The following is a 26,083-nucleotide window of genomic DNA, read 5'->3' as shown; positions in this document are numbered from 1 at the left end:
TCTTGGATTCATGCCTACCTGTCATGTGAACAAGCCCTGACTGTCCTTCCAGAGAAAGAAAGACTATGGAAAACATCCCAGTGAGCCCTGGGAAGACCATCCTGGAACAGCCTGTAGCCCACTGACCCTACACATGTGAGAGAGCCCAGCCAAGATCACAGAGCTACCTTCCTGCCCTAGACCTGACTGCAAATGTATGAATGAGCACAACTGACATCAAAAGAACTGTCCAGCTGATCTGTATACCCATATGCAATTATAAACACTCACTGTTTTAAACCACTAAATTTTAGAGTGGTTAATTATATAGTAATAGGCAACTGATACAAGTAACAATAAATAAAACAACCTATCAGAAGCCTTACTATGTGCCTAGCACTATGCTAATAAGCATCTTACAGGGGTTGTTTCATTTCTTTCTCACAGTAACTTTATGCAGTAAATATTACTATCCCCATTTTACAGATGACAAAATTGTGGTCCAGAGAGTTTAAGTTGACTTCCCCAATGTTGTATAGCTAGCAGAAAATGAGGCCAAAATTCAAATTAGACAGTACAACTCTAGAGCAGCACTCAAGCCCAAAAAAAAGGATCTTCTACTTAATCCAAGATAAATAAGTAACTTTCTTCCGGTCTTTTCTACAACAAATAATCTGTCCTAACCTTTCCCTGTCCTTCTGATTTTTCCAACACAAAGAGCTATTTCTATGAAGAATAACCATAACAGCAGTGATTTAATTTGCTGATATATTATCTCATTTAATCCTTAAACAAACCTGTGAAGTTTCTATCATCAACTTTGTTTTAAAAAGAAGAGGGAAAAAAACGAAGCGGGGAGGAGCTCAGATAAACTAATCCACCTCCCTAAGTCACACAGCCTGTGAGCAGCCTCATAGGGCTGTAACTCCAAGTCTGATAACTCCAGAGCGCAGGCTCATGCTGCCTGGCTGCTCTTCTGAACCACCTCTGGGTTCTCCAAGCAATTCAATCTTTCCTGCAGTTCATTCCCCTGTGGCCCAATTGTTTCATTTAGCAAATATATACCAAATACTTCCTATCTGCACCAGCCATAAAAATGGCTCCTGAGGAGGATTCAAAGCATTTAACTCCATGTTCTCTGCCTTCAAGGAACTCACAATCAGTTGGGGATTCAAGACTGAAATACACAAAAAGACTGAAATTTAAGAAGTATTAGTAACTGTCAAATGAATGGAATAAGCAGTCAGATTCCAGAGTTCAAAGGAAAGCGAGAGAAACATGGACTGGCAAGGCTTCACATGGGAGGGACCATGACGGATGCACAGGATGGGAGTTTCCTGTGGGAGCACAGTCTTCCATTGCTGTAGGAATATGATTTTGTCGTAGGGTTGTCATGGTGATTGTTTCTTCAAGATATCCACATGGTGACTATTCAAATCTGGTTGGTTTGGACAAGAGTAATTGCTTGCAGGGGGGCAAAAAAGACTCATCTGAGAGGTGCCTGGCTGGCTTAGTCAGTAGAGCATGCGATTCTTTATCTTAGGGTTGTAAGTTCAAGCTCCATATTGGGTGTAGAGATTACTTAAAGATAAAATAGAATCTTAAAAAAAAATACTCATCTGAGAGTCCTAGCATATCCAAAACTTGGAAGGGTTAATAACTGGATTCTGGAAGCTTGAAGCAACTACCAGCTCATGACAATCAACAGATTCAGAAAACAGACAATAAGTCTAGACATTGTCTAGACCAGTCCCATTAGGTAGTAAAAAAGATGGAGAGAAGGACCAAGAAGAAATGCAAGGCATGCATAATGCATACAAAATGTCAGCAGCTTGTGTTTCAGCTTTTGAGAGTCAGGGAAAAATTAGCTACCAATAAAACACCTGCATTTGAGAAAACTCAACCTGTTTCATTTCCAGATTATTTTTTTCTGTTCTCAGAATCCAGGAGAGGCCCTTCTTGTTCTGACACAATTAAGCTTCCCAGGATTACCTCTTGCCATCTAAGCCCTTCCATGCTACAATGCACTGGCTACATTGCGATGCTTGCATTTTCTCAGCATACCTAGCTCTATCACACACCCATGCTGTTCCTGGTCTCTGGGGCTTTGCATAGAGCCGTTCCTTCCACTGGATCTCTCATCTCCTTTATGCACCCTATGCATCCTTGGTTTAAACCTTCCAGGTTGAACAGAAGAAAAACAGAAATCCTGTGGGGGAAAAAACCACCATAAAGGAGGAAACAGGCTGGTACAGTAGGCCTAAAACCTCGATGGGATCAGTGGTTCCAGGTACAGTGGGAGGTTCTAACTGAAAGCCACATTTAACAGTGCAAGAGAAGATGTGTGATAATGAAATAACTCTTGTCACTAGGAGCCCATGTCACAATATCATGGGATCCCTACAAAAGCAGGTAGACATAAAAAGAGGAAAATGCTTGGGGCACCTGGGTGGCTCAGTCGGTTAAGCATCTGACTTTGGCTCAGGTCATGATCTTGCGGTTCTTGAGTTCAAGCCCCGCATCGGGCTCTGTGCTGACACCTCAGAGCCTGGAGCCTATTTCAGATTCTGTGTCTCCCTCTCTCTCTCTGACCCTCCCCCGTTCATGCTCTGTCTCTGTCTCAAAAATAAATAAATGTTAAAAAAGAGGAAAATGCTTGTGCTATTGACAATAGCCAAAGTATGGAAAGAGCCCAAATGTCCATTGACAGATGAACGGATAAAGAAGATGTGGTATACATATACAATGGAGTATTACTCAGCAATCAAAAAGAATGAAATCTTGCCATTTGCAACAACGTGGATGGAACTAGAGGGTATTATGCTAAGCAAAATTAGTTAGTCAGAGAAAGACAAATGTCATTATGACTTCACTCATATGTAGAATTTAAAATCAAAACAGATAAGGGAAGGGAAGCAAAAATAAAAACTGGGAGGGGGACAAAACGTATGAGACTCTTAAATATAGAGAACAAACTGAGGGCTGCTAGAGGGGTTGTGGGTGGGAGGATGGGCTAAATGGGTAAGGGGCATTAAGGAAGACACTTGCTGGGATGAGCACTGGGTGTTATACATAGGGGATGAATCACTGGAATGTACTCCTGAAATCATCATTGCACTATATGATAACTAACTTGGATGCAAATTAAAAAATAAGAAAGAAAGAAAGAAAGAAAGAAAGAAAGAAAGAAAGAAAGAAAGGAAGGAAAATGCTTGACCAGTGACTGGAGAGAGGGGAGCATCTGAGATCTGGAGTATGAAAAATGGCAACAAACTCAAACTGGCAGGAGAAAGAGCAGATGCTCCAAGAGGTCTTGTGGGGAGAGCAGTGGTCAGCTGATGAGATGAATGCAGCAAGTCTTAGTACTAGATCATTCCAGATGCTGATAAAGGAACAGAAATCTAGAGACAGGGGCCACAGAGGAAGCTGAAAAACAAGCAGGTCACATGTAGGTGTTTCCAATAGTGGTGGTAGCACAGTGGAAAGGCAGCTTTATAGCAACAAACAGAACAGCATACAATGGCCAGGATATATGGTAAAAGGAGGCATCAAAGAAGAAAAGTAGAAACGTAAGTAGGAGGAGGACATATTATATGATTATATTTGTAATAATGATAAAAATATTCAATTTGTGAAAGGTTTATTCAACTATAAAGCACATATCAATGATAGGCATTATTTCATTTGTAGGAAAAAAATAGCCTTTGAGTATGCCCATAGACATAAGAGAGGGACAGAACTGATAGCATGCCATCTGGTACATGGAAGAATACAGACATACTGGACTCAGTGACAAAGATTTAATTTTTTTTAATGTTTATTTATTTTTGAGACAGAGAGACAGAGCATGAACGGGGGAGGGTCAGAGAGAGGGAGACACAGAATCTGAAACAGGCTCCAGGCTCTGAGCTGTCAGCACAGAGCCCGACGCGGGGCTCGAACTCACGGACCGCGAGATCATGACCTGAGCCAAAGTCGGCCGCTTAACCGACTGAGCCACCCAGGCACCCCAAAGATTTAAAATGACCTCATCTAAGATCTATGAACTGGAGGAGTCTAGGGGACATTCCGGTTGTATTTGTTTAGAACCCAATTGCCCTGCTAGAATGAAAACTCCTTGAGGTGAGAGACTGTGCTTCTCATTCACCACTATTACCAGTACCTAGCACTATGCCTAACACACAAGGGACACTCCATAGATATGTGTTTACAGTCTTAATAAACAAATGCATGGATGGATGGATGGATGGATGGATGGATAAAAATATCAGCTTACCATATCTGTATCATAAACAAGATAGAAAGCATTTGTCCATGTGTGAACCCAAGTTTTAAAGAAGACAAAAACATCCCTGAATTCAGGCCTGCTGATGACAGTGAGAAAAAAAGTGAGATTCTCTCAAGAGAAAGGTATAATTCATTTGCCTCCTTACCATTCCCGTCCTGTGCATTCTCTTCTAACATCTCTTTTCTATTCACAGCTTGAAAGGTTCTAGGTTTGGGAGTTAACAGGCGAGCAAACAAATGATTCTCCTCATTCATTGATTCAACAAACACTTTTGTAGCTAGGCACGCCACTAGGCACTGGGCACATGGACAAGCAGGAGACAAGCAGTAAACATCAACTAAGGTGGTTGTGGTATGGTAAGACAGATGGTTCCTGAAAGAATATAGAACAATCATGCCCAACTCAGTTTTAGGGGGGTCAGAGAACATGACAGGCATCCCAGATGGCATGGGGCAGGGGGATAAGAAGAGGAAGGGGATGTCCATACCAGGGGTAGAGGAAGTGAGAAATGACACAAATTAGATTCCTTCCCTTTAGACTCTCAGGCCCCCTGCATTCATCTCATCATTGCACTGAGAGCAAAGATTGAAACCATCTGCTTATTTTCCTTGTTTTCTCCACTATATTATGGGTTTCTTGAGAGAGATAAGGGGCTATATAATTCATTTCTTTATTTCTAGAACCCAGCAGAGTTTCTGCCATACAAAGGATACTTAATTGGATAAGAACTTAAAAAATTTTTTAATGTTTATTTATTTTTGAGAGACAGAGAGAGACAGAGAATGAGCAGGGGAAGAACAGAGAGAGAGGGAGACACAAAATCCGAAGCAGGCTCCAAGCTCTGAGCTGTCAGCACATAGCCCAACGCAGGGCTCGAACCTACGAACCGTGAGATCATGACATGAGTCAAAGTCAGTTGCTCAACCGACTAAGCCACTCAGGCGCCCCAATTGGATAAGAACTTAGGAATGGAGAGGTAACATACCCTAATGGTTTAAGAACATGATTAAAGGCACTGAAACCAATTTAGCTATGAGACCTTGAGCCACCTCTCTATGCCTTGTCTTCCTTATCTGTAAACTAAGGATAATAATAGTACCTACCTGTATTAGTTGTGTCCTCCCAGAAGGAGACACTGAGATAGGGTCAGGGATGCAAGAGATTTATCAATTTATTGTGAGAATACAGGGAGAGGAAGTAGAATTGGAGAGAGAGAGCCTCACACCACAGTAAAGATCAGACAAAGGCTTGGCCAACCCAAAGGGGAGCTCTGGGACAAAGATTTTCAATAAGAGGAGTCCCACATTGGGCAGAAATGGTCAGGCTCTGGTATTTCCACCATTCTCAGTCATTGGCTGGGACTGTCCAGAAAAAGCATGCCCTTAAGGCACTGCAATTGGAGGCTGTTATCTGTGCTCCTTGCAGATAAAGTGAGTTGTCTCTTGAAGGGAGGTCTGAATAGCAGACCTCCATGGTGGCCACAGTACCTAATAGGGTTGTGATCTTCCATTAGTCAGTACAGATAAAACACTTAAAACAGTGCCCAGAAACTTAGTATGTACTATTAAAGTATTTCAGTCTTTTTTGGGAATTATAAACTCAGAACACCGTAGGGGCTAGGCAGGAAACATAAATGTGTAAATTGGCCTGAGTAAAATAAAAGGGAGAAAGAGGGCCCATGGTCTCTGTAGTTTACCTGGAGAGTACATAATCTACTTAATGATATTAAGATTAAAAACAATATCAAAGAAAATAGCAACTATTAAAGCCTGGCTAAGATTCAAACTTTGAAAACTTAATTTGTATATAATTTTATGAATAAACAGAAGCTATTATGCAAAGATCTTGTCAATCATTTGTGGTCATTGACAGCTAAGCAGGGCATCACAGGCACTCTGTTTTTCACAATCCATGCTGGTGAACTTGGCCTCTTTGATATGTTAGGAGTGATATTACAATCTCAGAAGGCATCAAGGAATATTGGGGTTTCTTCTGTATTTGGTTATTCAAAGTTTTGATACTTTTTAATGTATGGAGATGCTCTGCTGGATTTGAAACGTGTTTATTTAAATTTTTCTCCAACAAGAGAAAAAAAGAAAGATTACCTTGAATGAGGAATATAAATCATGCTTGAGTATTACAAGGCACTCAGGGTATCTGTCCCTTAAGAAGTAAGCAGACAGCTTTGTCCAGCCAGACTCCAAAAGACAGAGTAGGTGTGGCATGACCAGAGTTCTGGGCCTGTGAGGGCATGGAAACATGAGCTCACAGTGCCACTGGGTTCTGAGGGCTGTCTGAGACTTGGCAGATGACAGTGGGAATACTGCTGCTACAAATGGGGTCATGCTGGTAGTAGTGTCACAGTTAGAAGAGGACCCAGTCTAGCATATCCTCAGCTACTGCCTGCCGAGGTTCTCCTCAACATGGTAATAGCAGGAGACTGCTTCACAAAGTCCTTGGTCATTGCTCTGGATCCACCTGGCCCAGGCAAATTGCAACTCTGCCATCAGTGCTTACTCATGACTTAGCTGCAAAGGGCAATACCACTCATGAGTCCTGAGTGGGGCATACTGATGTACTCTGAGCTGATGAGGGCAAAAGGAACATGGATACCCCAGTTATACCTGATTACGTGTAATAAAGCTTCTACTGGAAGTCAAGCTTTTGACTTTAGATGTCAAGTGCCTGTATAACCATCCTTGATGACACATGAAAAAGTCATACCAATCTCTCTGAACTCTGAATTCTAAGATCTATATAAAGAGATTTGACCATTTATTCTGTTTTTAACTGCACTGGTAGTATATGATAGACAAACTTGAGGGCACAGAATAACCTTTATTTGAATTTTGCATCATAGTATAATATTTTTAAAAATAATTTATCAAGGCAAAATTTACATATTATGAAATTAACCATTTTAAAGAGAACAATCAGTGGCATTTAGTACATTCACAATGTTGTTCTCTCTAGTTCTATCTAGTTCTAAAACATTTCAATCACTCCAGAGTAAAACCCCTTTGCTCATTTAGCAGTTTCTCTCCATTCCCACTCCCATAACTAGTCCCTGGCAACCACCAATCTCCCTTCAAATTCTTTGGACTTTTCTATTCTGGATATTTCATATAAGCACAATCATGTGTCACCTTTTTTATCTGGCTTCTTTCACTTCTTTCAGTGTATTTTGGAGGTTCATCCATGTGGTAGCCTGTACCAGAACTTCATTCCTTCTCATAGCTGAAGAATATTTCATTATATGTATATACCATAATGTTTATCCAGCCATCCGTTGATGGACATTTGACTGTTTCCACCTGATGGCTATCATGAAGAGTGCACTATAAACATGTGTGTACATGTACCTGAATAACTGTTTTCAATTCTTATGGGTACCCATGTAGGAGTGGAACTGTGGAGGTCATATGGTAATTCTATATTTAACATTTTGATGAACCGACAAACTTTTCCACAGTTGTTGCATCACTTTATAATCCCACTGGTAATATATGAGGGTTCTAATTTCTCCCCCTCTTCACCAACACATTATTATTATTATTAATTTTTATTTTTATTATGGCCATGCTAGTGGATGTGAAGTGGTATCTCATCATGGTTTTGATCTGTATTTCACTAATGACTAATAATGTTAAACATTTTTTATGTGCTTTTTGGCTATTTTTTAACTTACATGACAATCAGGGATACAAATTTAAGTTATAATTCAATTGCATATGGGACTCCCAAATGCAAATAATGCAACTGAGGTGATGATTGAACAGATACCTACTGTGAGCTTCACTAAGTTCGTCCATGTACAGGTCATGATAACCACACCACAACTCACTAAGTTTTAGTTTAGTTGTTTTCTTTTCAAACATTGATTGTAAAAATGGGTTTCCATTTCAGAAATATTATCTTTAAATCAGAAATATATGATGCCTAAGAAAATGTAAGTTCCACAAGTGCAGTAATTTTTATCTATATCATACTAATAAGGTACATACTAAGCACTCAACTAATTAAAAAAATCAAATTGACTATCTGGCCTCAGAGACTGTAACTAAATGTAGATAGTAAAGTAGAAGGATGCATCTACAGTAACTCCTTAGCATTTTTCTGCTCAGGTTCACTGGGTAAATGATGATGCCATAAACTAGGATAATGAACACAAGAACAAGAACACTTATAATAAAGAAATTATCTCAGAAGTCTTACCATTGGTTCAGAGTTCCATTTTTACTTTTGTTCTTCAGTTTTAATGCTCCTTTTATACCACTCTTTTTTAAAGTTTATTTGAGAGAGAGAGAGAGAGAGAGAGAGAGAGAGAGAGTGTGTGTGTGTGTGTGTGTGTGTGCACGTGCACACACAGGGGAGGGGCAGAGGGAGAAGGAGAGAGGGAATCCCACGCAGGCTCCACTCTGTCAGTGTAGAACCCAATGAGGGGCTCCATCTCATGAACCAAGAGATCATAACCTGAGCTGAAATCAAGAGTCAGATGCTCAACTAACTGAGCCACCCCAGAGCCATTATACTACTCTTTTTATGCAGAAAATGTAAGAGAAAAGTGACAGAATTTTCTACAAACATAAGGTAATAATAACACTGCTACTCACAAACATTTCTCACCTTAATTTTTTGTGGTTTGCTTTTTCTTCTTATAGGTCCTATCCTGTCCTCATCCATGCTGAATATCACTCCATCCCACATATGTCCAATTTTCCATAGGAAAAAAAAAAGACCATTATGACAGTCTTTACAGTACAGGTTATCCCAATTTCGTTTGGCAACTTTATTACGTCTCTTCTGTCTTATGAATCAGAGAATGTCCCACTGAACAGAACTTATCTAGAAAGGCAGATAAGCAAAAAACTGATCTAGAACTTATCTAGAAAAGCAGAAAAGCAGGTCCATTGTGATGCCATATGACAACATTTTGTAACTAGAGGACAGATCACTGAATTTTTGTTTACTTCGGTCACTTCTCCCTTGTAGAGTGTGATTCTCCCATTTCAAAAATCAGAAAAAATAATTCAAACTTACTTTAATTTGGTAAAAATGTTTGATACCACTTGTATTTTGAAATTATTTTAGTATAAAAATATTATAACCTTGCATAATATACACCTGAGAAGAATAGATCACATCTTCAGAGGAGAGAGAAATACTATTTCAACACACAGTAAGAGTGTCCCATGTATACTAAAATTTTTTCTTCTGCCCTATGTCTCCAAACAACATAGTAATTTGACTTCAAATTACAGTATAGTATTACAGTTAGTATCATTTTCCCCTCAACAAGTGATAGTATGAGTGGACAGGGAGTTTGTAGTACAAAACACTCACTTGTAATACAAACTTGGGATCTGACTTCTATTATTACAGTTATGCACCAGGCACTTTCAGGAACACTAGCTCCAATGACCTGAGTAAGATCCTCAAAACTGCTGCTTCCCAGATGACCCTTTGTTGAGAAATTCATGCTGTGAGAACTAAAAGATCTTTAATATCAGAGATGTAGGGAAAAGATGGCCAACTCATCTTCAGGGGGAAAAAATAAAAGAAAAATCCCTTCTATAATAGCAGCAGAGCAAGCTAATACAGGTCAACCACAGGTGTCTATACATTGAGTAAGAGGCCAGAGTTGTACAGAGTCCTACTCAGGCTTCTAGCAGCAAAAACATGACTCCATGGCATGGACTCCCTAATTAGAAACTCTAGTTGATGACAACCCCGAATTTTTGCTTTTTATCTTTTCCTTGCTACCACCCTCACCTCATCTTTCTGACATTTTAATTCAAATCAGTAAAAACAACTTCAAAACTTTTCTTATAAAGGTTTTGGTTGAAGGGCCTTATACTAAGTCATTTGCTCAATAAATATTTGTTGATTGTCCACTAAGTAGAGGGTCCCAGAACTCAGTAGAGGGTCCACTAAGTAGAGGGCCCCAGAACTCAGGAGATAGAGTGATGAATAAAATCCATTTCTGTCCTTGGGGTGCCTGGGTGGCTCAGTCAGTTAAGCGTCTGACTTCAGTTCAGGTCATGATCTCACAGTTTGTGGGTTCAAGCCCGTGTCGAGCTCTGTGTCTCCCTCTCTCTCTGCCCCTCCCCAGTTTGTGCTTTCTCTCTCTCTCTCTCTTTGAAAAATAAACATTAAAAAAATTTTTTTAATCCATTTCTGTCCTCAAGAAGTTTGGCTTCTTTCCTCAAGTGTGGTAATTCTGCCTGCAGGGGCCACAACATTTCATGTGATGATTTCCAACAGAACTCTGATGGGTAAGTGGTTCTCCTGACAGATACTGGGGCTCAGGGCAAGGGTAGTTGATTTTGTAGGCAGAGAGAACAACAAATGCAAATAAGCAAAAGCAAATATGAAGCATGTTTGGTCAACTGCAAATAATTTAATATTGTAGCAAGTGGAGGATTTGAATTGGAGAAAATGAAAGGGCATGAGGTTAAATATAAAGGTAAGGATAGATGGAGAATGACAAACCAACAGCTTGGGCTTTATCCTGTGGAGAGTGGGGGACAGGGAAATGATCTCTAAGTTGAGATCTACAACTTAGAGACAATGTATGGTGCTGGGGAACAGTTGGAGGGGAAGAGACAGGAAGGTAAGACAATGTGTAAAGAGGACCTCATGGTAGACCAGTAGAGAGATGAAAAAGGAAAATCACAGATTATTCACATTGTCCTTATTTTTCATCACCCCGAATAACCAAAAGCAAACAGTCTAATTGCTTCCTGATGTTGTCTCCATGCTTTTCTTATGAAGATATGATATGTTAAGGATTTTGTCTGGGGGCAAGAAAGTGAATAATATTTCTTTCTAAAGAGCCCTATTCTTTACACAAAAGCCTTTCCACATTTAAGGAAATACCAATAAATAATATCCCATATAATATACTTTTAATCGGAGACCAAAGTAGAAAGGCTTTTCAATAGTATCCACCAGCTGGAATATATTCCTCTGTGGTATATTTAAAATTAATTGTGCCTCTGAGTCACAAAAATAGGATTCAAGTCCCTATTCCATCATTTACCAGATTTCTCTCATTGGCAAGTCACCCAACTTCTCTAGATTGTCATCTTTAAAGCTGTGCCTCAGTCAGGGTCCCAGACAGGAAATGGAGGGCACACTCAAAGCGTAAAATTAGGCAGGGTTTAATGAAGAGAATTCATCAAGGGAGATGAAGCACCCCAGGCTGGCAGAAGTGGAGACCCTTTGCCATCCCTTAGACCTTAGAAAATCCAGAGAGAAAGCTACAGTTGTAGGATGGTAGGGGTTGTGGCCTTCACACACCACTATTAACCAACAGCCTAGCACTGGAACTGAATTTCTTTCTGCCCTCAGATATCCTGCTAGTACACCACTGGCTGAATCCTTCCCAAAGCAAAAGGACAATGGACCTCACTGATGCAATCTATGAAAGGCAGCCTCCAAAGCCAGAGAAAGGATGGGGAAAAGGGTAGAGAATAGATCTAGAGAGCAAATGGAAGACACTCAGTCCAAAAATGTAATAATGGCTCTCCACCTTCACATAGATTTGTTGTGAGGGACAAATATGTAAAAAAATTCTTCATAAACTGTAAATAAAGTAAACAAATATGATAATTATGGGATTCATCCAATAAGAAGTAAACAAGAAAATGCTATGGTGTGGGAATCCTGAGGTTGACACATCTCAAGCTTTCCAGTCAAAAGTATCCCCTACACTGGAATTTTTACTTTCTGCTTAAAAATTTAAGTCATGAGGACACAAACCAAATTGAAAAGGAATTTTTCAGTACCAAATGTTTAAGTCAAAGTGAAAAATTGATTCCCTAGTGAGGTCAGTGTGACAACAGTAAGGCAAGACTCAGTCATCTGCACATCAGCATCTCCATGTTAGTTTCCTGCCCTTCCCCTTTCCCAGCTCCAATTCTAACTTTTGCTGGCGCCAGAATCAGCAACAATTCTAGAAGTGATTCCATTTTTTATTGTGGTTCAGAACCAGTTCTTAAAAGCACCAATACATTTGTTAAAGAAACATTCAGGAAGCATTTGCAGAGCCCCTACAATGTGCGTAGTATATAGGTTAAACATCTATCTACTTAGCAGTGTATGATGAACCATGACAAAATTTATTCAGCATACAAACATTATAATCCAATTTATAATCTTTTTTTCCTTCTTGTTCACTCCTCTCTAGCCTAGAGTGACTTTCTTGCTGTTCCTTGAAGCCTTCTAGGTACACTCCTGCCTTAGGGCCTCTCCTCTAGCTGTTCCCTCTGCTTATTCTCCAGGGAGACATATGGCTAACTTCTTTACTGCCATCAAGTTTGTTCAGATATTACCTTCTCAATAAGGCCTGCTCTATTCAAGATTGCAATCCCCCACCCAAGCTCCTCATCTCCTTTATCCTACTGTACTTCCTCCAAGCCCAGAGCACTTATAACCTTCTAACATGCTATATAATGTACTTGCTTATTATGGCTACTTTTAATGTCTATCTCCCCTTGCACCCTTATTGACAGGGATATTTGAATTTTGTTCACTGCATTATCCCAAGCACCTACAACTGAGCCTTGCCCATACTGGACACTCAACAAATATTCACCGAATGGATGAGTCAGTTAATTATCCGATCAGTCATGTGAAATGAGGCTCAGTGATATTAGCAATTTTTTTCTTAATGGAAAATTTTAAAGTCAAAAAAAGAAAGTTTTGTTGGCATTGCATTTTAAACCTAATAGCCTCACCTCAACTATGATTTGTTCCAAGTTTTTGCTTGTAGGTAAAAACTGATATAAGTGATGATTAATCCCCATTATAATTAAATATAAAACCTGCAACATTTCTATTAAAAGAAATGTAAGATAAAGAATAAAGCTGGTACTATAAAAGATAATAAGTGTTTGTAATTAACATGCTGTGGATAACTGTAAACTCTATCATTATACAAATAAAATGTAAAAATTCTTAAAGCAACTGGGAACACTGCAGCAGCTGCAACATCAACACTAACCACTTTGCCAGTTTGTTCAGAGGCTGTGCAAATTAGCACAAACTGATAGTAACACACAGAATGCATTTGAGAGCCATTTTTGCACAACATAAGTTTAGTTTTTTTTTCTTTAGATAAAATATCATATCCTGATGTGTGAACATGAAGAGCCAAGATGAACCTCAAACTGGTAAGGGGAATAAACCATGAAGTGGGCAATTTAGGTACCTCTGAGTAAACTATCTCTAGGCTTTGATTTAAGGAACAAAGGTTGTTTGTGCAGTAAATTTGGGTCCATAAATTCATGGTTTGAATATGTACAAAATATGTATAAAGGTATTAGTATAATTATTTTGTTGGACAGATACCTGGAAAGTCAAACAAGAGCTCAAAAGACAGCACTAAGTATAAAGGTATCAGAGGAGTAAGTGGTTTCTTTCCAGAGAGCCAAACCTTCTACCTCCGTTATCCAAAGTGCTAAAAAGGCAGAAAGATTAGGAAGCTGCTGTATAGCTATCTTTCCCAATCAATGAAGGACATGATTTTTAGTGGACCCATGCATGGAATACTCAGCTTAGACAATGACCCTAACTCTGCCTCAGTTGTAATTGGACTTACATGTAAAAGGTGTGTGTGTATGTGATGGTATGTTTGGGTTTCTCACTGCAGTAGGGAACTACACCATTTAGATCAAAATTGAACTGTTCTAAAACAAGAATCAAAATCTGACTTGTTTCATATTCTATTGTTGAGCTATTTTGAAAGAACCAACACAGCTTTTTACTAGATACCATGTGTTGTGGGCTGACCTATAACCTCCCAGAATTAATATGTTAAAGTCCTAAACACCTATCACCTCAGAATATGATTATTTGGAGATAAAGCCTTTAAAGAGGTAGTAGTTAAGGTAAAATGAAGTCATACGAGTGAGCCCTAATTCAAATATGAGTAGTGTTTTTATAAGAAAATGTGATTAGGGCACATACACACACAGAGAAAAGACCATGTTAAGATAAAAAGACAACCATCTTCTAGCCAAGGAGAGAGGCTTCAGGAAAACACCTGTTTTTCACATTTTTATAGTGAATTGACATTAAAATATACATAATGTTGATTTCTGACCTCCAAAAAAGATGAATATGAATCTATCAGTTTTAATAATAACATCTAGCATATATTAGCATTTACTACATGCCTGGTGCTGTGCTAAAAACATGTTAGGTATCTCACTTAAGTATGAACAATACAAAGAATTTACTGAAAGCAAGAAAAGGGATAGAAAATGACTCTGGCCTTTCAGGAACTGTGCCTACTTGATGGATATATTATGTAAACAAGCACTACTGGATCAAATAAAACATTTTAATCTGATTTTAAAAAGCTATTTAGTAAAAACTAATGCTATATGTAAGTTTCAAATTAAGTAGCATCTCAGCACAAGCCACACATTCTTCTTCATAGACCATCAGTCCTGGCAACAACCTGAAAAATGAGAGTGCCTTCTATGACCCAACATAAACTTATGAAGAACATATGCTCATATGCAGAGAGGCCTCTGGAAATGAATCACTAGATTAAGCAGAATTGGGTTGGTATGTCAGCTACCACCTCCATAAAGATATATACTTAACATATTGGGAGATTAATTTTCTTAATTAACTTTATTGACATGTAATGCACATACAACCAAATGCACAGATCTTAAGGGTTCAGTTTTGATGAGTTTTGACAAATGGATACACCCTTCTAATCAACACCCCAATCAAGATATAGGATATTTTAATCACCCCAGGCAGTTCCCTCCTGCCCTTTGCAGTCAACCTCTCTATCCAACCATAGGTAGGTAGGTATTTTTAAGTAGATATAGTAATAGTGATGGTAATAGCTATTGCTTAATGATAGTGAACAATAGGAGTATTTGCTGAGTGCCTAATGCCAGGCACAGTACTTATATAGTATTCTATTTAATTCCCTGTTGAAGGTTGGTATTATCCCCTTTGATCTACTGGGAATAAAAAGGGAGGGATGGTAGGACCAATAAATTAATTATGCAAGGTCAGATAACTACTGAGTGGTGAGATGAGACCTGAACCAAGAACATCTGAATTAGAATCCCTTATGTTAAACTATATTGCCTCTACACAAATGCTAAGGTGTTCTCTGTTAATTCAAAACACACACTACATAGTGGAATTAGTGAGGCCACCAGCTCTACATCACAGCCTCACCACATCCAAGTACCTCATCTTAACAAGCAAGCAAAGGCTTCAGGGTCTAATACTAATGATAACTAAAGAGGATTACTTGCAAATTCTTTAACTGAAAACCTGCTTGTAAATCCCTCACATATTTCTAAAGTAGTTGGGAGATGGGGAAAATCCTCTATATAGGTGGGTGGGTCACAACTCCATCAGTCCCAAAGAATGGTTAGTGGTTTAGAAAACGAATGGAAGGAACCCAACCATCCACTTGTTCTTAGTCAACCACAGTGCCACAGCCCACTTTACCCAAGGAACACAAGGAAAGGCAGTGTGCAGCACTGCACTGTCATTTTTTTTATGGATTTGTGGAGGCAAACATCTGGATTGAACCTTTTGATTCTTCATTACACTAATTTTATTCAGTTTAAAATTCTACCCACTCACATTTACAAAACACTTCACACAGACTACTTCCCTCATGAATGAAGTTCCATTCAAAACTTTAAAACATCAAACTTATTCTGAAATGACTGAGGTTAAAACTTATTCAGTGTCAATTTGCAAGTGTTATAAAATATAAAAAACTAGACACAAATGCAAGACAGAAAGGGAGGCAGCCTCTTTAAGGGGTACTACTAAAATAAAGCAGCTAGGGGTGCCTGGGTGGCTCAGTCCAATGAGCATCTTGATGAGACTCTTGATTTTGGCTGAAGTCATGATCTTGAGGTTCAGGGGACAGAGCCCCCCCCCCCCCCAGGCTCTGCACTGACAGAGCTAAGCCTGCTTGGGCTTCTCTCTCTCTCTCTCTCTCTCTCAAAAACTAAATAAACATTTTAAAAAATAAAATAAAATAAAGCAGTTAGGTAAGGGGCACAGATAGGCTTTCAGGATCCCACAAGGCTCTTGCCAAACTGCGTTATGGAGGCAGTATTTGAATCGCCAAGAGGAAGATTTTATGAGAATTACCACCGTTGAACGATACCAGCTAACACCTTGGGAATCAATAAATAAGACTCACTTTTCCCCAAACCTGGAGGTGTTTCCTAGAAGCCCTTACCCTTGGTTTCCCTGTAGTCTACCTAAATCCCTTAAGATATGTTGGGGGAGGGGAGGTTCTCTTCCTTTTAGAAACGAATTCGTCTCCCGTAAATTAAAGACTTCAGGACGTGTGTTTACTGAATCCCCAACGTTTGACAACCCCCAGCCCAAAGAGAAAACAACAATCAGAAAACACTGATAGCCCCTAGCCAACACCTGAGCCTTCTTTTTCCTCCGCTAAACGAGAGCAGTGCTTAGTGCAACAGAAGCGCCCTCTCAATCTCATCCAGAAATATCCCAAACCCAGGTCCACAGCTGCCAGTAATGGGGGGAAACCATTGGAGAGTGCAGCTTCTCAACAATTAACGGGAGTCACACAGAGAGACAGGCCCCCGGAGGATCCATGCCCGCTCGCCCAGCACCCTGGGGCCTTGCTCGCTCGAAGCCGCCCGGACTTTTTGGCGCCACCAGCTAGTTCAGCAAAACCACTCCGAGGACAGCTCTCGAAAGGCGCAGAGGGGAGTGGCGCAGGGCGGCGGCTTCTCCGCGAGGGCACTGTCCGCAGTTGCGGGAGAGAAGGCGCGCGCCCACCCAACTTTCGGTTGTCTCCCCAGAGGCCAGGGGAGTCTCGGGAGGCCAACGGGGGAGTGACCCGGAGCCCAGCGGGAACAGAGCTGCCAGATGGGCGAGGGAGGGGTCTCCAGGAGTCCTCCGACCAAAGGCGCGCGGCGCGATTCCCAACTGCAAGGGCTCCCACTCCCTCGGTGGGAATCGGGGTGGCCGGACTGGGCGCCGGGGGCAGCCGAGTCCCGGCCACGTGGCCGCGTGGCCGCCGGCTCCCATGACAGCGGGTGGGCGGGGCGTCGGGGGCGCGGGGCCGATCAGAGGCGCGGCTACCTGATTCTTGAGGCGCATCTTCCTGGCGGTGCGGTCCGGCAGGAGGCGGCAGCTGCTGGGCGCGACACGGCGAGCGGGGCGCGGGGCGCGGCGCGCGGCGCGCGGGGGTACGTCCGCTGAGTCGCACAGCGCTCGCTAGCTCGCTCGCTCGCCCTCCCAGCGCGGCGCGGCCGCTTCGCCACCCCCGCCGCCGTCGCTGCCGCCACCCCCACCGTCGCCTCCAGGGGGCGCCCCGCGCGAGAGACGGAGGACTGGCCCCTGTGAGGCAGGCTCCCTTTGTGGTCCTGGCGCTTGGCCTGGAATCTATGCTGGAAAAGGTGAATGAATAAAACTTCTCCCTTTCCTCCAATACTGCTGCCTGTTCTTAAATTTTAAGCGTGGTAGCTGCTTTGCCGTTCATGTCTACCAACACCATTTGGACCAATGTTATTGGCAAAACGCTGTGCTGAGCCTTGAGCGTTTACAAACTTGCCCACTTTGGAATCCTTAAGATAAATCTTACCCTTTGTGGGAAGACACACTAGGAAAATGGCCTGTCTCCGGCAGGCAGTGTGGGCGCTTTAAGTTGGTCCCTCAAGCCATGTTTAGCTAGTTGACTCCTGTCCAAGTTATGTCCAAAGAGAAGTGAGAAATGGAGACAATGAATGACATCACTAAACCCCAAGCAAAATGGCCAACACTTTTGTGCTCTATAATTTAAAATAAATGTGTTAATGATAATTTAAGGTTAAACTGTTTGTTGGCCTGATTTGGGAGAGCCCTTCAGTTTTACTGCCTGGCCTGCTAAACCACGCCAGAGGTTTGAATAATATACAAAGTTAGTTCCATGCTGGGTAATGTGATGATAATTAAAAATGTGGGTGGGGGGCACCTGGATGGCTTAGTCTGTTGAGCTTCCAACTTGGGCTCAGGTCATGATCTCATGGTTCATGAATTCAAACCCCTCTTCAGGCTCTGTGCTGACAACTCAGAGCCTGGAGCCTGCTTCAGATTCTGTGTCTCCCTCACCCTCTGCTCCTCCCCCACTCACACTCTGTCTCTCTCTCGAACATAAGTAATAAACTAAACATAAAAGAAAAAGGTAGGTCAGGGACTCCTGGGGTGGGCTCATTCGGTTAAGTGAGTGAGTCTTGATTTTGGCTTAGGTCATGATCTCACCCATTGCAAGATTGAACCCCACCCACATAGGGCTCTGCACTAACAGTGCAGAGCCTGCTTGGGATTTTCTCTCTCCCTCTCCCTGCCCATCCCTTGCATAGTCTCTCTCTCTCTCAAAATAAATAAATAAACATTAAAAAAAATAAATACATAAAAATAAAAATGGGTAGGTGAAAAAAAAATAGGGCAAGTGGCTTCTTTGGCTCTCCTGATCTTTATAAAACTTCCATGTTCTGAATTCAGAAACTCAAAGACCATAGGGTTGTAGAGAACATCCATTATTGCCTACAGAAAATCTACCTTGATTCAAAATACAAGAAATACAGGTATGAATATGAATTACTAAGTAAACTGCTAAGTTACTTAGTAATTACTTCGTAATGCTCAGGATTCCCAAATTTTTTCTTGTTTTAGGGCTTGATTCATTGAGACCTTCAAATAAACTAAAGAGGAGGCCTAGGTAATAAAAGGACTTGGGGGACACCTGGGTGGGTCAGTCGGTTAAGCATCCAACTTGGGTTCAAGTCATGATCTCACAGTTTGTGAGTTCAAGCCCTGCATCGGGCTCACTGCTGTCAGTGCAGAACCCACTTCAGATCCTCTGTCTCCCTCTCTCTTCGCCCCTCCCCTAGTTGAGCTTGTTCTCGTGCGTGTGCACTCTCTCTCTCTCAAAAATAAACATTTTTTAACAAAGGATTTGGAATAACAAATGAAACAAATTTGATGTTTTTTCAATATAATAATAGCAATTAGTGATTGATCACTTATCATATTTACTTTCCATGGATTATATCATTTAATCCAAGTTTTAAATGATTTCATTCTTAGTGCCTCCTTAAAACTGAATAATCCCTGTTTGTTGTAAGAGCTGTTTTCCTACAATCTCATTTGACTATGTAATACAAAAGAGTTTTGTACCTGAGAAGATGGGATATACCAACTCAAAATTCTGCTAACTAGTATCCTTTGATCTGATATATCCATTTCTATAAATTTATTTTAAGGAAGTAATCATTAATGTGTTCAAATATGTAGCTCTATGATTGTTTACTGTAGCATTCTTTGGAATGTGGAAAGATTGGAAATCCTCTTTAAGGGTCAACAAATGGGACTGATCATACAATGTAATAGTCTGCAGACATTAAGAATGATACAGTAGGTAAATATTTATCAATGTGGAAAGATGTTCACAATATATTTCAAAGGGAGAGAAAAAGCAGATCACAAAATTGTATGCTTAGAATGATTCTGTTTGTGAAAGAGTAACTGATTATTTTGGAAGGTGGGATCTTGAGTGATTTTTAGTTCTCCTTTTGCTTACCTCTATTTTTTTTTTAAGTTTCTGTAGTAAATTTTTATTATTTTGGAATTAAAACAAATTTTGTTTTAATGAATCCATATCCCTGATTATTATCAAAGTACCTACAATGAGCAAGGCATTGTGGCAAAGATGAGCAGATAAGAATTCAGTGCAGTTTAGCACAGTAAACTGTGCTAAGACTTAAGGCTAAGACTATGTTCTTTAGCCACTGTAGTTAGGCCATTAATTAGACCTAGCTTCCAAGTTATAGCTCTGCCCTCTTCAAGGTATGTCATCTTGAACAAGTTACTTGGTTTTTCTAAGCCTAAAACCAGTGATGAGAATAATAGCTAACTTTCAAAGAGAATTTACTTTGTGCTAGGCAGTATGCTAAGCACTCTGTATATAATCTCATCCCCACATCAGCTGGTGAGGAAATTGGGGCTTAAATTAAGGGAAGTCAAATAACTTGCCCTAGTTTACATAATTAGATAAATACATCACAGTGTGGTTATGAGGATTAAATGCAAGGATATACTTAAAACACTTAGCCTAACACACTGCCAGGTGTGTGTGTGTGTGTGTGTGTGTGTGTGTGTGTGTGTGTGTGTGTATACATATACATATATGTATGCGTATGTATATATATACTGTCATTTTCAATAATTTAGGCACAACCCTTATAGCAAAGTCTGTTCTTTATAATCATTTTATTACTCAGATCACCTCTCTAGTGAGTCTAATTTGTCTGTTCAGTGGGGTGGGTAAGAGCATGGGCTGGCTCTAAAGCCTGCCTTGGTTTGGATTCTAGCTCTACCACTTACTAGCTCAGTGATCTTGGGTAAGTTACTTAACCTCTTTGTTCCTCAGTTTTCTTGGCTGTAAAATGGGCATAATATTAGACTGACTTCATGGGGGTTGTTTTCAGTATTAAAGAGTTAACAGAGCAGTAAGAACAGTGCCTGGTATACTTAGAGTTCTTTAAATGATTATACATTTTATAAATTATAAGTTGTTTTTATACATTGATACAAAGATTTTAGTACATTGCCTATGTTGATATCTGAAGATACTGTTATTTAACTTAAAAGGTTAATGCACAACCTGTCAGGATTCATAGGAGGAAGCTGTCCCCATTTAAAAGAAATCCATGTAGCATTACATGTGCTTGTATTTACTAAAACAGAATTCAAACCCAGACACGATATACACAAAAAACTACCAATTCTTTCAGTCTAACTTTTCCAAAATCAGTTCAGCCATGAATTCTTCAAAGAAAAGAATCTGGCATATTTAGAACTTCACTTTGTCATGCCTTTTGTTTATTATATTCAAAGATTTGATCTATTCTCTGGATTTATGAGGTCTTTTGAAAGCAACTGAAAAATTCTACACATAAATAAAAAATAATACATCTTCAATTTTATACTCAGATATGTTAAGGTAATACTACTTATGAAAAATCTCATAAAAAACAAATCATCATAGCATTAAGGATTATGGTACAGGAAAATAAAACAATTTTTCATCAACCGAAAATATCTTTCAGGCTGATACACACACACACACACACACACACACTTCATTAAGTGCAACATATTATAAACCTAGTATTAACTATTTAAAACAAATGTTTTGGAATTACTTTAAATTCCCCAAAGTATAGTGTTAATTTACATTCCTTCCCAATACAAACCATAAATAGAATCTGTTATAATTTTACAATTACACATCATATTGTGACTCTAGGATAGTCAACTTCATGTAACAAGCAATTAGTAAGAGCATGGAAACTTACTTTCTTCCTCTGAAAGGCAATTCCTGTATTAAGGACAATGTTATTTTTCTTTAAAAGTCTTGAATCTTCACACAAAGGCATCACAAGCTCATTGTGAACCTTAATTATAAGGGCACCTGTGTTTCTTTGTTTATCTGGTTGGTTGGACCTGAGGATTTGATTTGCCACACTCCTCCCCTGTCCCGCCCTATTTCTCTCTTAATGAGAACAACTTAACAATAGCATCTGTACAACCTCCGGGGCTCAAATAATGACTGGGGAGGAACACAGGTATTAGTTATGGTGGGAGAGCATTTGCTGCTTACCCTTCAGGTAAAGGGCTAAAATTCAGGGTAGTAAGAGCTAACTTGTGGGATAGATTGCTTTTAAGACACAGGAGAGGTTTCAGAACATGAGGCCCCACCCCCATCTACCCAACCCCAGCACCACCCCACTCTTCTCCCTGGAGAGGCAGTGTGAAATTAGATGGAGTCAGGCTAATCCCACCTCTGTCCTTCAGGAGCTCTGTGATCTTTGGCAAATTCTATTATCCCTTTGAGCCTCAGTTTCTGTATAATGGAGATAATAAGTAGAGATAAACTTACCTCATAGGTTTTATGAAGATTATTTTTAATGTTAATGGAAAAAGTGTGTGGAGTAGCCATTAATACAAGTTGCTTCTTTTTCCCCTTTCTCCTCTGCAGGAGACACATTCAAAAAGGCTCCAGCTATGCCCATCCATAGAAGAAGAATAGGCATGTGTGAAGGTATGGATAATATTTGAGGGATTTGGAAATTTGACATAAGATAAAAAATGCATCTATTATTTTCATCATCAACATCTTCTGGGCACGCAGTAGATCTAGGCCTCCTGCTAACCACTGACAGTGGAGTTGTCTTCTGTCCTCCAGAAGATCACAGCCCGAGGGGACAGTAGACAAGGAAATGACGGGCAGTGATAATACAATGTCACACTGTTAACAAGTGCTAAAACAGAAGGGTCAGGGATCTTGAGAGTGCCATAGGGGCATCCAAAACAGCCTGGGGGAGAGTGGGTTAGATGGGAGAGGGACCTGGGAAGATTCGTGGAAAATAAATTATTCTAGAACTGAGTTTTGAAGAACAGGTAGGATTTAGAAGGTGAAAGACTAAACACTGAAGCTTGATAGAGGTGAGGTGCCTTTTAAAAAAAGACCTGCTTGGGGCGCCTGGGTGGCTCAGTCGGTTAAGCGGCCGACTTTGGCCCAGGTCATGATCTCGTGGTCCGTGAGTTCGAGCCCGGTGTCGGGCTCTGTGCTAACAGCTCAAAGCCTGGAGCCTGTTTCAGATTCTGTGTCTCCCTCTCTCTGACCCTCCCCCATTCATGCTTTGTCTCTCTCTGTCTCAAAAATAAATAAACGCTAAAAAAAATAAATAAATAAAATAAAAAATAAAAAGACCTGCTCTACATAGCTGTGAAATAATTTGTATATTCCATTGTCAGACTAAGGCTACATTGTAATGTTATTATTATGGATATAACAGAATTTGTGCATTCTCTAATGTTTGATCACATGAGATTTCACTAGGAACAATGAATAAGCTTTATTTTCAAATAAGCCCATGAGCATATGTTTAGAAACATTTTATTAGAACCTTTGACGTAACAGTTTTAATTAACTATTCTTAGTTGCTCCTTAACTGTTGCAGTTTGCACTTAATAAATTAGATAATTAATTGCTTAGTAGTAGAAAATGGCTTGGCCCTTCATGACATGCAGGAAATGATAAAAAGAGTACTCAGTCTTCATATAGGTTTTATTGTTGTAAAGGACCTTAGAGATCATTGATATCATCCTCCTCATTTCATAGACCAGGAAAGGCAGGTCCAGAGAAGTTCAGTGATGTGCCTAAGTTCACACAACTGGTGAGAAGCAAATCCCAGTTCTCTTGGCTTTCCGCACATTGCTGTCACCAATGGCAATGGCTACCATTTACTGGATACTGTGTGCTGACGTGATTAACTGGAATCTCTAAATATTATTTCATTTATTGACATTGCTAGTCTAATGCCTATGCCTTGAATCCTTTTAGAATGGAGCAAAGAATACTTTTTTTTTAATTTTTAATTTTTAAATTTATTTTATTTTTTTGAGTGAGAGAGAGAGAGAGAGAGAGCACAAACGTGAGTGCATGGGCAAACGAAGGAGGAGCAGAGGAAGAGGGAGGGACAGAATCTCAGGCAGGCTCCGCGCTTAGTGCGGAACCCCACTCAGGGCTCCATCTCACAACGGTGAGATCATGACCCCAGCTGAAATCAAGTCGGCGGCTTAACTGACTGAGCCTCCCAGGTGCCCCATTGGAATAGGTACTTTTATTATTTTATTTATTTATTTATTTTAATGTTTATTTATTTTTGAGATAGAGAGAGAGGGAGCATGCAAGCAAAGGAGGGAGGGCAGAGAGAGAGAGGGAGGGAAGAGAGAGAATCTGAAACAGGCTCCAGGCTCTGTGCTCTGAGCATAGAGCCCAATGTGGGGCTTGAACTCACAAACCATGAGATCATGACCTGAGCCGTAGTCAGGTGCTTAACCGACTGAGCCACCCAGATGCCCCTGGAACAGGTACTTTTAAAAAGTAAATGTTTGTGGGTGCCCATTTGTGAGTGGCTCACATTTAAAAAGTAAATGTTTGTGAGTGGCTCAGTTGGTTATGTGGCCAACACTTGATTTCAGCTCGGGTCACAATCCCAGGGTTGTGGGATCGAGCCCCACATTGGGCTAGGCATGGAGCCTGCTTAAGATTCTTTCTCTTCTTCTCCCTCTGCCCCTGCCCCCACTCTGTACATGCTCTCTCTCTCTCTCTCTCTCTCTCTCTCTCTCTCTCTCAAAAAAAAAATTAATTAAATTAAAATTTAAAAAATATATAAATTTTTTTTAAGTAAATATTTGTTATGTGGATATCAGTGAATAAAGAAATGGTGTTCACATAGTTTGTTTCATTAGCTAGTTAATGTATTTCTTTCAAAGCTAACCTTAGTTTTATGTATATATTTCAAATTTTGTTTCTAAGATTCTCCTCTAGGAGTTTGAATTCAGTTCAGTTTGACAAATATTTATTGAGTCTTTGTGACAGCAAGGAAATCTTTCTTTTCTGTTGCATTTTCACTGGATGTCAGGCTTCATGAGAGGCTGTGTCATGCCAGGAAGGATCACAAGCTTGGGAGTCAAATCCCAGCTCCACAAGTAACCGTCTTGGTCTTGGGGATCTTGGCAAATTACCTATTTTCCTTATCTGTAAAATGAGGGTATGAATTAAATCTACCTTAAAAGGTTACTCTATGGATTAAAATGAATGAAATAAGGGAATCCACTTTGTTTGTGTCCATTTGTTCTGCAGATTACTCATATTCTTTAGGCTGAGCAGTATTCTGTTAAAGGTCATTTATTGTAATGTGTGGCAGATTGTATTTTCCAAATGTATCTACAACAGTATCTCCCAACTCACCTGTTCTTCTGCAATGTGACCTTGCTGCTCCCTCACCAAAGGGGATTCTAATCCTCCTCCCCCTTGAGTCTTGGTCACTTTTAGTGACTCTAGGTCACATTATCTATTGTCCCTTCTTTCTAGCTGATAGGAATGTAGATGTCATGATAGGAGTTGAGATACGAGTTGGCAGGACAACAAAACAGAAAGACTCTGCGATCGCGATGATTATTTATGTTGTCATAGCAGCCATGGACTACAATAGCCAGACTTTTACATGACAGAGGAACAAACTCTTGCCTTGTTTTTAGGCCACTTATTTTGGACTTTTCTGTTGCAACAAACCAACCAATATTCTAATCAACACAATTAGAGATACTGTAATGAATCTAAGCTCCTGGCATAAAGCAAGTGCTCCATGGAAAGTAGGTAGCACATTTCAAATGCCAAAATTATCTACTGCCCTCCAGGACATAATCCTACCTTTCTAGGTGACTTTTACACCTGGTTCACTGACTTCTTTCACATAGCCTTCCTTCTATCTCTGCCCTCTGGGTCATCAACAGACAATAATAATCTTTTTGATCACTTAATCCCACTAATCTTTCAATCCCTCATCTCTAATGACTCATTTTCCCTTCATTTCAGCCACTCAGCCTCACTGTTGACTCCAGGCTTCATTATGACATTAAATGGCTCCACCTCTAAGTTCTAGAATTCTGCCATATTTTCTCTCCTAGCCCAGGCTGTTCCAAGTGGGCCTCTGTTGGTTTCCCAAAGCATCTGTACAGTCCTCTGTCACAGCTAGTATCACTCTTCTTTGTCAATTTCAGTTCCTATATCTGTCTCCCTACTTTTTGAGGAGAGCGTTTTGAGCTTTTTGAGGTTGGAGATTGACTTATTCATCTATATAACTACAATTCCCATCAAAAATATGTCTACTAGTTGGAAGTTCTCAGTTTTTCCTGCCTCCATGCCTTTGCTTATGCCATTCC

At 40.2% G+C, this 26,083-nt stretch overlaps 1 protein-coding gene across 4 annotated transcripts in view; it reads right to left on the bottom strand.

The window, feature by feature from the left end:
- Positions 1-25,751, bottom strand: part of ELAVL4 (ELAV like RNA binding protein 4) — a 154,053-nt gene extending 128,302 nt beyond the window's left edge. For 2 of the 4 annotated variants that reach the window (XM_042997090.1, XM_042997092.1), the window contains exon 1: positions 8,894-9,082. In XM_042997090.1, the coding sequence (XP_042853024.1) occupies positions 8,894-8,974 (81 nt within the window). In that variant the 5' untranslated portion in view covers positions 8,975-9,082. Of the gene's footprint in view, positions 1-8,893; positions 9,083-17,389; positions 17,416-25,571 lie in introns of those variants that run through there. The other 2 variants (XM_042997094.1, XM_042997093.1) reach the window with 2 other exon arrangements.
- Between the last annotated feature and the right edge of the window lie 332 nt (positions 25,752-26,083).

This window comes from Panthera tigris, chromosome C1 (genome assembly GCF_018350195.1).
Source record: "Panthera tigris isolate Pti1 chromosome C1, P.tigris_Pti1_mat1.1, whole genome shotgun sequence".
In the NCBI taxonomy this organism is placed as follows: Eukaryota; Metazoa; Chordata; class Mammalia; order Carnivora; family Felidae; genus Panthera; species Panthera tigris.
This window is presented reverse-complemented; position numbering and strand designations above follow the sequence as displayed.